The sequence below is a fragment of the Hippopotamus amphibius genome, chromosome 8, assembly GCF_030028045.1.
Source record: "Hippopotamus amphibius kiboko isolate mHipAmp2 chromosome 8, mHipAmp2.hap2, whole genome shotgun sequence".
Taxonomy (NCBI): Eukaryota; Metazoa; Chordata; class Mammalia; order Artiodactyla; family Hippopotamidae; genus Hippopotamus; species Hippopotamus amphibius.
Window position 1 is genome coordinate 133,436,264 of NC_080193.1, and position 15,850 is coordinate 133,452,113.

A 15,850-nucleotide genomic window follows, 5' to 3' on the forward strand; every position below is an offset into this window, starting at 1 on the left:
CTTGAACCCTTCATTGGCAGGTGGATTCTTAACCACTGCACCACCAGGGAAGTCCCCAACATCATTTACTTTTGAAGGGGAATTTATCCCACCAAAATGGCTTCTCTCCTAATTTCAGAGAAAGCTGTGTGTGGACAAGCTGCATCAGTTACTACGCAGGCAATTTAATAAAGTCTGGGAGTACTAGATTTAAAGTCACTGCAGTCAGGGCAAGACAAATAGCATCCAGAAAGGTAGGCAGATATTTTTGGAGTTTAAAAGAGCTATTTCTACCTAGTCTAAAAATAAACAGTAATAAGAAATTAGGTTATACTACATAAAGTATATGTTTGTCTTACTTAACTGATTTGCATAACCTATATTTAATTGTAATTTTTAAATATTCAGTATGCTTGTTTAATGAAAATAATAACATATTTCCTATTAGCAGAGACATGAACTCCAAGCACTAGTCAAATACATTCCTGTTTTTGGAAATGGTTGTTGCCCTTCAAGTTTACATAGGAAAAAAACCTCTAAATATTTGTGATAATAGTTGAACTTGAAAGGCCACTCCAGTGACATCAAAGATATCTACTACAATAAGCTTCAGGGAAACAAGCAATTTTTCTAAATGTTATATGTCTACCAAAATATAAAATTACTTCTCTCAAAAAAATTAACTCCTAAAAATTAAAGCCACATGCAATGTCAAACAAGGAAGTACTTTTTTAAGGGCAAGTGATTGAATTTAATGTGATCTAAATCAAATCTTGCTCACCATGATCTGAATTAATTTGACTTTAATCCAATTTAGTATTGGGCTGGCCAAAAAGTTCATTCGGGTTTTCCCATAACATCTTACGGAAAAACCCGAACGAACTTTTTGACAAACCCTAAAAATAAACGGGTAAGAAGGTTTTAAAAGGCCATTTAAAAGAAAAACATTGTTAGGACTTCCCTGGTGGCACAGTGGTTAAGAATCTGCCTGCCAATGCAGGGAACATGGGTTTGAGCCCTTGTCCGGGAAGATCCCACATGCTGCAGAGCAACTAAGCCAATGCACCACAACTACTGAGCCCACGAGCCACAACTACTGAAGCCCATGCACCTAGAGCCCATGCTCTACAACAAAAGAAGCCATTGCAATGAGAAGTCCGCACATCAAAACAAAGAGTAGCCCCCCTCACAGCAACTAGAGAAAGCCCACGCATACCAAGGAAGACCCAACACAGCCATAAATAAATAAATAAATAAATAAATAAATAAATAAATTCTAAAAAAAGAAATGAAAAACACTGTAAATTAAAATAGTAACTAGACTCAATAGATTGTTGAACTAGTAAATTAAAATAATAAATGTTCTTGCTGCATTTAAAATTACCATATTTTAAATATCAACTAAAGCAGTGTTTCTTAAACTGTAAATATGTAAACAACTGTAGGGTCTGATCAGCATTTTCACTTAATGAAAGAGTATAGAGTACCTCACACATTTTATGGGTAAAAATATTTTGTAAAATTCTTATTTCATATGTGTGTGCATGTGGGTAGGGGAAATTATATATTGTAAAATGTATTTCTTTCTGTGTGTCACAATGGAAAGCTATACGAAAGCCACTAGTCTAAGGTTTTAAGAATTAGAATCAAGCACTTAAAAGGATTTTTAGAAGGATTTTTAGAGTCTGTGCCTACAGATCTCTAGTTGCTGAATTACTAGGACACCATCAGGGAGAGGAAGGGGAGAGAAAAAAGTCACGAGATGTATTCAAGGCAGGAATTTTGTCACAAAGAAACAAAGCAAGAGCCCAATCATCACAAACAAGACCTAAGGACAGAAAAGAGCCAGCTGAAACATGACGAGAGTGGGTTATTGTACCTACATCAAGTCAGCTATCCAGAAACGACCCCATGGTCTGGGGTGATGGATGAAAGAGCCAAGAGGCCAGGATCCACTTGGCTTTCAGCTGGAACTGAAAAGGGAAGTCCTAGATTTTCTCCAACCTCGCTGGTCACCTCCCAACCTTTTCTTCTACTGTTTTACCCATGAATGTGATGCAGAATATTAAGTACTGTAGAAATGTCACACTGTCTAATTTTCAGAGTGCTTTTATATATTTCATACATATGTGATCACATTTGAAATGGATAAATTCCTACTAGGCAGAGCAGGGGATCAATCACACTTATTGATGACACAATAACAGCAGAGTTCTTGGCACTGGCTGTGTCACCACTCAGCCTCGAGATTCCCAACTCCTCTCCAACAGCTGCTGTTCTAAACACAGCTAATAACAATTCAGTGCTGCCTCACAGAGAGAACAACCCAATACAAGATGACTGCACATGCAATCCTTTTCAATCCAATGTCAATTTACCATACTCATGTCACTAAAAGAAACAAATTCTTAGTTTATGTAAAGAAATTTGATATCAATTAAATGTCATACAGCATTTTTGGTAGACATTAATTACTGCCTAGATAATACATACCTTCCCTCTTATAAGTAATTTTTTAAAACCAATTAAGATAATCTATCATATCAGTAAACTAAAGAAGAAAAGTTGTGTTATCTCTATAAATCCATGGAAACACATGAAAAATGTTAATATACATTCATGATGAAAAAAAAGACTTTCCCAAACTAGGAATAAAAGCAAATTTCCTCAGCTGATAACAGGGATCTACAAAAAAAGTCACACTTAATGGTAAAAGAGTTCATTCCTTCTAGAACCAGGAAAAAGGCAAGGATCTTTACTGTAACCACTCCTACTCATCATCATATTGGTGATCCTAGCCAGTGCAAAAAAAAGCAAGAAAAAGAAATAGAATGCATAGAGATCAGAATGGAAGATGTAAAACTGTCTCAACTTACAGATAAGATTATTCTGTATACAGAAAATGCCAAAGAATTTTTTTAAAAGCTGCTAGAACTAATAGGTTATTTTTGCAAGCTTACAGGATATAAGGTCAATATACAAAATTAATTTTACCTTCATATACTGGCAGTTAACATTTAGAAATTGAGATATTAAAAATAACATTTACAGTAGCATCCTAAAACATGCAATACTTAGAGATAAATCCAAGGAAATATGTATAAGAATGTATAAGACCTGTTTTCTGATAACTACAATATACTAAGAGTAACTGAGGAAAAACTAAATAAATGGAAAAACATACTATGTTCATGGATCAAAAGAATTAATACTGTTAACATGACTATTTTCCCCAAATAATCCATATTCAACTCAATCTAATAAAAATTTCAGCATCATTTTTTCATGAAAATTGTCAAACCAATTCTAAAATTTAAATGGAAATTCAAAGGACTCAGAATAGCCAAATCAATTCTGAAAAAGAACAAAATTGGTGGGGTCATACTATCTGATTTTAATACTTACTATAAAGCTACAATAATCAAGAAAGTTTGATAGTGGTATAAGTACAGACACAGAGGCCAGAAATATACCCACATATATATGGTCACATTATTTTCAATGAAAGGGTCAAAGTAATTGAAAGGATAGATTTTTCAACAAATGATGCTGGGAACAACTTCATATACACATGAAAAAAATAAAACTCCACCTAACCTCTCATAATAACAAACATTAAATTTAAACTGAACATAGACCTAAATGTAAAAGCTGAAATGTTAAAATTTCTAGAAGAAAACATGAAAGAAAATATTTATAACTTTTGGATAAAGACTTCTCAGGACATAAAATATGTGAACCGTTAATAACTTTTAAAAAGATAAAATATACTTCATCAAATTTTGATCCTCTATTCTGCAAAAGACACCTTCAAGGAAATAAAATGTCAATCCACGAAATGAGAGAAAATAGTCATAATATACATATCCAACAAAGCACTTGTATTCAGAATATATATTTAAGAACTCTTAAATTCAACCATAATAAGATAACCCAATTTTTTTAATATGCAAAAGATCTGACCCCTATAAAGAAACACAAATGTGCAATGTGCACAAGAAAAAAATAATTTAACATCATTAGTCATTAGGAAGATATGAACTTAAAACCACAATGAAATACCACTACACAATCACTTCAATGGCCAAAATTAAAAAGACCGATTATACCAAGTGCTGGCAAAAATATGGACCAACTGGAACTATCATACATTTCTGTTGGGGATATAAAATAGTACAAGCAGTTTGAAGACTATTTGGGAGATTAAATTTATAAATAAAACATACAGTTATTATGTGACCCTTCAATTCCACTCTTAGGTGTTTTCTCAAGAGAAAGATGACATATATCCAAAGACCTGTACTCAATTGCTCATAGCGGCTTTGCTAATAACAGCCTCAAAATGGAAACAGCATGAATACCCATTGTGGATGAATGCATAAAAAGAACAAAAGAAAACATATAATGGGATATTACCCAGCAGTAAAAAGGAAACAAGCTGCTGATACACCCAACTTCATGAATAAATTTCAAAAACATGCTGAGTGAAAGAAGCCAAGTGCAAAATAATATCTTCCATAGGACTCCTTTTATGTGAAACTCCAGGAAAAATAAATCTAATCTATAGCAATTAGAAAATAGATCAGTTTCCTGGCCCTGGTGAAAGTAGGGACTGACTGAGAACAATTTGAGGTAACGGAAACGTTGTGGCAGTTACTTAAATGTATGTGCGAAAACACATCAAACTGTACACTTACAATGTGTGCATTTCATTATATCTAAATTATACCTCAATAAAATTGATTCTTTAAAGAGAAAGTCTGGTTCCCAAATGGATTTGAAGGTAGAACATAGGCATCTCAGTAGTTAGGCAGAGTTTAGAGTTGGGCTTGGAAGAACCCACATCCTAGCAGCACTAAGTACCTTTAATTTGCCCAACTGCACGTGTCCTCCAAGACCTTTCGTTGCAATCAAAGTACTGTCCTGTATCCCTACTGACTGGCAGAACACATTCTTATGGATACTTCTTTATTGAGAAGACACATTAAAGAGGTCACTGCCACAGACTAATATGGAGACTTTCCTTCCCCCCCTTAATCTTGTGGATCTTGGTCATGGGAAGACCAGCATTAAATACATGGGACTTTCATTTTAGGGTGTCTCTGGTCCACCAAAACCAGGGGAGAAAATATAAGAAAAGAAAAATTCTGGTATCATACCAGATCACTACCAAACCAAGGAAGTCTATGGAATCTGAGACAGAATAAATGTGGTCTAAAATCTAAGACTCCTAGTAGCTTTGGGAGATGAAATATGCTAGGTATGACCTCTGAGGTTGTAACACACAGGATAATGCTTTAGAATAGTGTTTCCCAATGAACGGGACAAGTATTACAGGTGGTACATGAAATAATTTTCAGGGTTCTTGAGATTAATTGGAGTGGTAAACCAACACGATACTAAATAACATTGAATCACACAGAATTTCTTCTTTAGTTCTCCCAGTTTTTCTGATTATGTATCAAAAGGCCTCATTTCATGTTAGTATGTCTTTAACACCACTGTCTTCTCTTTCAAACAAAAAGAAAATACAAAATACCTAACTTTTATGCAGTCAGTACATTTGTTTGTTTATTTACTTAATTATCTTCTATTTATGGCAAGTAAACTGGTTTTTCATTTGTGGCAGTAATGCCAAGTTTTTGCATAAAGTAAATGTTCTCCAGTAAAAGAAAAGGGGGGAAGGGGAGGAGCAGTTAATTTATTAAAAATAATAAGAAGTTTACTATAGTAGAATGTGGTGATAAATGAACACTGAGATTGGATAACAGTGCCTTTAAATGTTCATTTGTGAGGAAGAATATGTATCTGTGTATAGATATTAACATGCTAAAGAAAATTTACTAGCAGGACATTTTCATGCCATATATTAGTTTTTAATTTGAATTACTTGTCTCTTAATAGCTCCTGAAATTTCAGATTCCAGATTACTGATAAAAGGCCACATTAAGATTTTTTGTACCTTGTAAATTAGGATAAAACTCCATGAAATTGGGGAAAAGGAAAGAATATATTTACACAATAATGAAGGGTCAAATTCCTTTCTATCTGTCTTTCTGGTGATGAGTGCTCTCACTTGAGTGTGGGCAAAAAAGATATGGAGAAGGTACCCATGAAAAAAATATTCTGTCTCCATAAAAGGTGGCAATCTACTATTTTTAGTTTTGCTCCTTTTTCTCTTTTTTTCCTTGGTACACATTTTAATTTCTTTTAAAAGAATCCATAAAAATTTATATTTTATTTTAGGTTCATTAATCACTTCAAAAAATACAACTCACGCGGACAGATTTCTTCAAAGTTGTTATGCTGTTGTCAATGTTTTGACAGTCTTGCACAGTTTTTAAAAAATCAACCTCAACTAAGCTCTAGAGAATTTTACCAAAGAGAGAGAGAGCAGGAACTGTAAAACAGATTTTCTTATTTAAAGAAACATAAAACAGTTTGATTTCCATCATGCGTATATAATTTCCCAAGAGTAAAGTTAAATTTGGAATGAACAAAGATAAACCCTTTACCTGTTGGAAGGTGCAGTGTTATGTTGTTGCAAAAATCTGTGAAGCAGCATTCCGTTTTAGTAACATTGTTGGAACTATGACAGAAGACTTGTGCATTTAATTCTGGGAGAGAGACACAGGACTTGATCACCTGTTCCTTTCCGTTGGTTAACATAACAGAAGCCCAACATGCTCCTTCTGTTTGGCAGGTAAAGTTTGAAGAGTCACACAAAAGACAAACACACTTCAAACCTGGAAAAGGTAAGGCAAAAAGCTTTAAGATACAGAAGCTATCATGCAAATTTATTTCATAATACTTGAATGGAGAAATTCAATCCTAAGGAAAATTGAGAGAGGGTTTAAATAGCACTGGATAAACACACATGCTAAAGCTGTTACTCCCTCTCTGTAATGTGTTTTATCAGAAGGGTTGCCCAATCATCATTTACTATTGCTTATATTTTCACAAGCAAGTTTTTCAGTTGCTACTATATTTTAAAACAATGTTCTCATCCATGGTGTAAGTCCCTCCTGTTTAAGTTCAACCAGCTCATTGCTAAATCAATAGCTCCTGTGAAACGGTAGGATACAGTAACACAGCTACCTAGGGGCGCTGTCCAGCATTACTTGTAGAACATTTAAGTGTTGTAACAGGAGCTGAGTCACTGAACAATCCAGTGTATTCTGTTCATTTACAATTTCTCCTTTAAACTGTTAAGTAAACATGCTAAACACAAATCTAACTAAAGATATTTACAGCTTTAAAAAATAGTGTGACTCTTTACATTTATATTCTGTGATATTTTAACACTACTGTATTGTCGAAGTACCTTTAAGGCATTGATGAGCCATTATACTTCCCCCTCTTCACTAAAGAATATATCTTAGAATGAGAGTCATTTGAACATAGACCATAACCTTCAGGCAATTTTCTTTAATGAATACACCTATTCAATAGGGCAAAACACATCAATCATAGAATTTAATATATCTACACCAATAAAACTTTCAACAATTAGATTTTGCTAAATTAATCTGTTCCCTTCTCAAGTTTTCTCAACATTCCCCACTTAATAAACACATATACACACACATACACACACCCCCCACACATTAACTCACATGTTCAAAGTGGTAGAGTTCTGACATAAAATATCTGTCATCGTGAACAGTCCAGTGGTTGTAATTTATTCAAATTTTATTTAAATTATTTTTAAAAAGAACAATACTGAATAAGCCTTTTGTGTCATTACTTTAATGAAGGTTTTGTTAAACTGTAAAGCCCCCTGCAATTTCTGAATGTCCAAGGTTTTTCCATACAATCATTTTTTCTCAAATTAAAGTCTTTAAATTGCTAATTACTCAAATTGGAGCTGATTTTATACCTGTAAAATATTTGACACATAAATGGCCATTTTTATACTCAACTTCAAATACCAATGTAAGCAATATGGATAACATTGCTATGTAACTGCATGTGTAAGAAAGAACAAACCACATATTGATCAATAGAAATTATCTCTTCTTTTAATAATTTTTCTTGATCAGTAAAACACCGTCCCTATAAACATTTTTATTACTACATGCTAAGGGACTTACGATCATGAAATAAAATACCATTTTGTTATCAACACTGGACTAAGCATAATAGCTTACTCTTCCATTTATTCCAGTGGTTATCAATATAAATGAATATAATCTTTCATTGGTATTTATGTGCAATGGTAGAACCTTATAATGTAGACTGATTGGGACTCAGTAAAACGATATATAAAATCTAGATGATTTGAAAATGTCTTTAAGTCACTCTCCTTGCATAAGAGACAGTTCATATAATAAAGATCCATCCACCCAGGCGTCTTCTGACAGTGGAATCTCTCTCTCTCTAACATCTTCTAATTTAAATCTTACAAAAGCCTTCAAATTCTGGTAATAATCTTGGCTATTACTTGGCTCCTCTGTGCCTCCACTTTCTTATATGAAAGGTAAGATATACCTCCTCATAGTGCTGCTTTGGAGAATAAAATAGCTGATCTATGTAAAGTCCTCAGAATAAGGTCTAGTACATAGGAAGCACTATTGGAAATATTAGTGACTATGTCTTCTTTTACTAGAGGAGTTAAAGCTAGTTGTCCTATGAAACATTCAAAATACATTTGTAATCCATAAAGGAAGACTGAATGAACTAATGTGCACAGACCATTTAAAAAGCATAACAAAGAAATGCATCTCTTTTTGCATGGCCGAGTGAGCGGAATGCTCTCATTCTTTTAATGGTCTGGGTTAGATGAGAGACGGCCACACAGCAGGGTGATCTTGTGGCAGTACAGATAAAGAATTCAGGAAAAGATGAAGGTTCCAGTCCTAGCTCTGTCACTCATTTGCCGATTGACTTTGAAGATATTTAACCTTACAGGGCTTCAGTGCCTTCCTCTGAAAATGGAAAATTAACCAGGGGTGGGTCTGGAAATCCTGAAGTCTCATAGACTGCCAACATTTTATGATCCTATGAATTTACAACTTATGGAAATTTACAATTACAAAATATGGAAAACACTCTTACAATTTAAAAAACCTACCCCACTGTGGTTATTCTTCAATCTCATATTTTCAGGGACTGAAGCTGGGACAAAAACTCTCCTGACACATAGTCTCAAACCATTTGTTACTAGACTCCTCATCAGTCTCCTTGAGCTTCCTGTTTCCAAGAGAAGCCTCCCCTGGAAATGAAGGCAAGTAACTAAGGGATATGGATCCACCCAGTGGAGACAACCCTAAAGTACTCAATGAGGAAACATATGTCAGTTTCATGTGTGTTTATGGCTAAGTGTAACTCCCAGTGCAACCATGGGAGTTAGTTGTCACTCTTTCCATTTCACAGACAATGAAATGAGGCTCAAAAAGATCAAGTGACTGAATTTATGTGGTAGGCATTAGACTACTCAAACAATATTGTTTCTATCCTACCAAAGCTGATAATTAAAAAAAAAAAAAAAAAAAAAGATGGGTACAAAAACCATTCTCCAACCTCACCAGTTTCTAGCAATGGTGAATAAAATATAGCTTATTATAAAATTTATATTTTTATATACAAGAAAATATTTTGTTTTTAGAATAAAATTTAATTCCAATACAGCAAAAAGAAATTAATAATTACTTAAACAATGAACAATTGATATTTTGATCTTTAATGTCCTAATTATCTTTTTAAACAAATTCTACCTATTTTCTGACAAGACAGGTGGTCAAATAAAAGTCAATATCCTTTGTCTTACATCTAGTATAAATAACCTTACCTTTCAGTTTGTTTAACTTTTGTATTAAGTGTAAGTTTCTAAGTACATAATCTGTTACTCTCTTGGAAGCATTACTAGCTCCTTACAAAAATGATTACATAATAGTTCTTATCAAGGAATAATGTGGATACTCACTGAATGTTTAACAGGCTACAAAAACCTCCTTCAGTTTAAAGTAAAAGGTACCAATCAGAAGAATAATACAGACCAAGGTGATACAGTTAAGGCATAGTAAATGGCACATTTACTTTAAATCTTGCATGATGGAAAACACTGACAAAATTGAGAATGTGTTGATGATAATGGCTTCAAACAATTGTTAAATATCTTCATTTATTCCAAATCAATTGGCTGTACCACTGACAGAGAACAAACAGCAAACTAAAAAGAAGCTAAGATGTGTATCTAATACACAATCTACAAACATATTTAATCTTGCGCATAGTAGATTGGTGGCAAATGAAAAATGCAAGACTAAACACAGATCTCTAGTGTTACCAACTGAAACATAGGGTGCCATCAGTGATGAGACATGTGTTCATATTTTGCTTTTTAAACAACTGATGTTAAATTGAGTCAATTACAGTAGCATATTCTATGACAGGATAAATCTGGTTGCTAGCAGACAACAGGTCAGACTTACGTTTCTTTATTTCATACTTTCCCATTATACTGTACTTGAGTCATATGGAAAGGGATAGCAAATGAAGTTGAAGAAGGAGGTAATTACCCGTAATAAGGAGGTCTATTAGATTTTTCCCCACCAGGAAGATTGCACTTTTCTTGTGTCTCCTCCCACCCTTTTAATTATCCTCTTCTTTCTCCTTTTTGCCAATTAGTCTATAAAAGCCAAGACATCTGTTACCCACAAGACATCTGTTACCCACATGAAACCAAAGGATGTGCACATTCCTAATCAATCAGAAAATAAATGTTCACCCATATTTACATGTGGTGGCAAACACACCCTGGTGTCTAGAAATGTAAAGCCCATCAGACTACAAAAAAGAACCAAATGCATCACTTGTGTTTGTCTGCTACTCGTACTAGTATTTGCTTGAGAAATATTAGTTGTTTTAAATTAGATGCTATTTTCAATAAACTGGTTTCCCACATTTGGGGGCTATATGGTAAAACATCTATTGGCCAGTGCCTTACATAAATTTCTGACACATACCCTTTCCTCTTTTCCAGAAATTAGTTGATTCAATTTCCCTAATTTGGAAGCAGGATATAAAACACAAAATAATTTTTTTTAATTCAGAAAACTGTCTCAACTTTGACCTACTGTCTTTCATCATTAGCAGACTTTTGAGTTAAAGAACAATTCAAGCTCATCAGTGCGCTGAATATGAAAAGGATAGCAACAGGAAAGCAGCCAGGACGGGCACTACTGCCTGTGAAGTAAAGCTATTCCCTTTCTATTCCTTTTCAAATTTTATTTTCTTGTCATGTGGTGATTGCTGAGCATTTGCCTCTCTCTCTCTCTCTACTTTATTTATTTATTTATTTATTTATTTATTTATTTATTTATTTATTTAGCTGTGTTGGGTCTCCATTGCTGCAGGGGGTCTTTTCTCTAGTTGCGGCGAGCAGGGCTCTAGGCTCTACTCTTTGTTGCAGTGCACAGGCTTCTCGTGGTGGCTTCTCTTGTTGCGGAGCACAGGTTCTAGGCGCTCCGATGTCAACAGCTGCAGCACGGGGGCTCAGTACTTGTGGGTCGCGGGCTCTAGAGCGCAGGCTCAGTAGTTGTGGCGCACGGGCTTAATCGTGGGGTCCTCCCAAACCAGGGATTGAACCCATGTCTCCTGCACTGGCAGGCAAATTCTTAACCACTGTACCACCAGGAAAGTCCCTGCCTTTCTTAGTGGTAAGGAAAAACAGACTAGAGAAAGAAAGTAGCTTTAATAAAATATGGGCAATATAAATGCAAACTTTTTGGCCAAATGAGCTTTCAATAGAAATTCAACTTCTAGAAATTGTATTTGCCCAACTGTATCTAAAGAAATTCAGAACTCCTGAAATACAGGAATGTACACCCAGCACAAAGGAAAATCATTCCTTTGTGTAAGTGGCAATTATGTTCCCTGTTCCAGAAGGCCTCATCCTCCTGGCTGAGAAGGAATGGAAACCCCCTGACAGGAGGGATTCTACCAGTGAAAACTGCTTTCACCTCCAGTTGCAGGGTTCAATTTAGGAAGAGTCCAGCACATCTTGAATTCTAATACTAGCCATTCTGAACGTCCTCAATCCAAAAGTAGCACTAAATGAAACCTAAGGTTTCAGCCCACCTCTACCAAAGACCACCTAAGACTTCAGACAAATTTGTCAACTTCTCCACATCTCAGATGCCTCATCTGAAATATCATAAGGTCAGGAAGTAGATTAGAAGATTTCTAAAGACCGCCCCAGTTTTATAGCCCTCTGCTGCTCTGAGTTCAGGTCACAATTCTCAATATAAGTAATTTTCAGGTTACCTTATCTATGATAGATAGAGAGGTGGGGTTAGAAATATGAGCACCCAGTAAAGGACAGGTTTGCACCTCCAAATTCACACACTGATATTTCAGAGGGTGAGCGGATCCTACTGGTTTATAATCCAACAAAACTTCTCCAGTCAATATTAAAGATGATTTATCTTGCTCTGTATTTATCATATGAGAATCTTTCTTTCCAATGTCAGCATGATATTTTGGGGAAGTAGAGGAAAGTTCAAAGCCTCTCTGAGTTGATCTTGACATCCAGACTCTTGACTAATCCCTAAATCACAGTATATACACGATTACAACTTTAGACCTTGACAGTAGTCATGTAAGGAAGAAAAGGACTGACTCTATTTGGGGTCTCCCATCTCAGAGCATCACGTCAAAGAAAAGGCTGTTCCTAATCACGGGACACATTTCTTCTGCTACCTTCCCATATATTTCTTACTGAATTTGAGAAGTTGTTCTCTTACATTGGCAGCCTAAGTGGTTCCTTATCAAACTGTTCCTTTAAGTCCTGAGATTTTTGTATTGTCTTCTGCCTAGGAGAAGAGTGACTCTCAATAGTTTCCAATTACATTTAGGATAAAACAAAATCCACAATCATTATTATGACCTAAGAGGCTAGTAGGTCTGGATTCTTCCCCATCCTTGAACCTCATTTCTTATAAGCAAGCCTCCTGGACACACTGGTCTCCTTGTTATAGCTTTAAATAACAAATTCTTTCCCACATCGTGGTCTTTGCTCAGGCTGGTCCCTTTGACTATCACGCTCTTCCTTTCCTTCTAATTCTTCAGATCTCAGCTCGAACATCACCACCTCAGAGAAATCTTCACAGACTCCTCTTGCCAAATGATCTGCTCTCCTTCCTTTCTGGTACTTAACTGCAAGCTGTAATTAGCTTATTTATTATATCAGCCTCACTAGAATGAAGACTCCATGAAGACAGGGATTTCTTCCTGCCTTATCTACCGCCATATCCCCAACAACTAGAAGAGGATATAGCATGTGATAAAAACCCAATAAACAAGTATTAAATTAAAAATTGTAGAAAGCTGCAAAGTACAGAAGAATATAAGATAGCTAAATTCATAACACAATTCAAAACCCTATAATATTCTCATTGTGTTATATTTTCTTCTAGTCTTTTTTTCTGTAAGAGTTTTTCAGAGTTGAATTCTACCTATAAACACAATTTTAAGTACTGCTTTTTAATTCTGTCAGCATTATATCATGAGCTTTATAATATTTTTATGGTCATTCAATGGCATTGATAGACCTATTATTAATGTAAATGGATGGCATATAGTATTTCCTTACTTTTAGGCATTTCAGTTGTTTCTAATCTTTGCAACTAAATAACACTGTTGAATATCTTTGTGGATTAATTTTTAACCAAATTTAATTTCCTAATCTAGAGCCCCAAGAATTACAATATCTGACATTATTGATAGAATTGTCAAACAGCCTTCCAGAAAAGTTGTACTAATTAAGATTTCCATTGGCCCTTTATGAAAGTACTCATTTCACAGTACATTTGTCAGCATTAGATAGCCTCACTAACAACTTCATAATATGACAAATGGAAGTTGCATCTCATTTTAATCTGCTTTTCCTTCCTAATGGGGTTGACATTTTTTTTAATATGTCCCCTGGATTTCCTCTTGGGTGAATTTTTGGTCCATGCCATTTTTCTCTTGGATAAATCTTAAAATTTCTTCTAAATTTTAAAGAGCTGTTTATAAATATAGAAATCTTTTGTCATATGTGTCACATATAACCTTTCCCACTTTCATGTTTATTTGCTTTTTTCCTAATGTATCATCTTCACTGTTTTGGAAAAAATAATACTTAAAAAAATATATTTCCTCTGGATTACCAGTCTTTTACTTAGCACTTTCTTCCTTTGCCTTCAAGCTTGAAAAATCTCCCATCCAAATGCTTTCTAAATGTTCAATACTTTATTCCACCTAATTATTTTTTATACACTTAACCATTAAATTCATGTGGAATTTGATTGTTCTATGAAAAAAGTGCATAAATCTTTTTGATAGGTGATAAGTGAATTACTTTATGGTAAGTTCCCAGATAAAAATGTTTTTAAAATCATTATTCAAAGAATGTTGCAATTTTAAAGAACTTAATTTGCATCAGGGAAATACGATCAAAACCACAAGAAGTTTATCAACTTATACCTGTTAGAATGGCTATTACCAAAAAAAAAGAAAAGAAACAAATGAGGTGGTGAGGATGTGCAGAAAAGGGAAGCCTTGTACACTGTTCATGGGGATGTAAATTGGTGCAGCTATTATGGAAAACAGTAAGGAGGCCCCTCAAAAAATTTAAAATAGAACCATCATATAATCTAGCAATTCCACTTTGGGATATTTATTCAAAGAAAACAAAAACACAAACTTGAAAAGATATATGCACCCCCATGTTTACTGTAACATTATTTACAATTGCCAAGATATGGAAAGAACCTAAGTGTCCATCAACAGATGAATGGATAAATAAAATATGGTATACACACACACACACACACACACACACACACACACACACACACACACACACAGAGGAATATTATTCAGCCATAAAAAGGAATGAAGTCTTGCCATTTGTGACAACATGGATGGACCTTGAGGGTATTATGCCAAGTGAAATAAGTCAGACAAAGACAAACATCATATGATTTCACTTATATGTGGAATCTGAAAATAAAAATTTTGCAATAATATATGGTGATAAATACAAACTAGACTTTAAAAAGAAGGATATTGTATAAGTTAGGGTTTTCCAGAGATACAGAACTAGCAGCATGTGCGCATGCATGCACACACACACACATATATATATCTAGCTATACATCTATACCTATATCTACAGAGAGAAAGAGAGATTTATTCTAAGGAATTGGCTCACTGGATTGTGGAGGCTGACGATTCCAAATCTGCAGGATAGTCCAGGAGGACAGAGACCTAGGGAAGAGTTGATGTTGCAACTCAAGTCTGAAAATGGTTTGGAGGCAGAATTCCTTCTTCTGGGGATATTAGTTTGTTTTCCTCAAAAGGTTTTTAACTGATATGATGAGGCCCACCCAATTATGGAAGGTAATCTGCTTTACTCCCAGACATAAATGTTAATGTTATCTCAAAAATAACTTCACAGCAACATCCGGAGTGGTATTTGATCTAAAATCTGGGTACCATGGCCTAGTCTAGTTGACTCATAAAATTAACCATCACAAGTATTAATTATGTGTCAAACACTATGGTAAGAGCTAAGGAAGGGAGGTAGGGAGGAAAGCAAAAAGGCAGTTCCATAAAGAAACTGCAGTGTTAATGGACATTACTATAGTGTGGTAAAAGGAGCCAGAGATGTGTACACAGTGTATTAGGACACACAGGCTGAGCAACTGCTTAACCCAGCTGGGGTGGGGACGGGGTGGATAGGGAAGGCTTCTTTGAGGTGAGTCTTGAGAAGCACAATTATTCTTCACCATCCCCAGTCTCCTCCCCTCCCCCATTCAGAGTACCAGTCCCACCCCACCCTCTCAGCAGTCCTCAAAGACCCTCCAGCCAGCCCCATCAGCCG

At 35.0% G+C, this 15,850-nt stretch overlaps 1 protein-coding gene across 3 annotated transcripts in view; it reads right to left on the minus strand.

Moving 5' to 3' along the window:
• Positions 1–15,850, minus strand: part of ACVR1C (activin A receptor type 1C) — a 78,138-nt gene that overhangs the window by 40,494 nt on the left and 21,794 nt on the right. For 2 of the 3 annotated variants that reach the window (XM_057745015.1, XM_057745014.1), the window contains exon 1: positions 6,495–6,663. In XM_057745015.1, the coding sequence (XP_057600998.1) occupies positions 6,495–6,648 (154 nt within the window). In that variant the 5' untranslated portion in view covers positions 6,649–6,663. Of the gene's footprint in view, positions 1–6,494; positions 6,726–15,850 lie in introns of those variants that run through there. The other variant, XM_057745013.1, reaches the window with a different exon arrangement.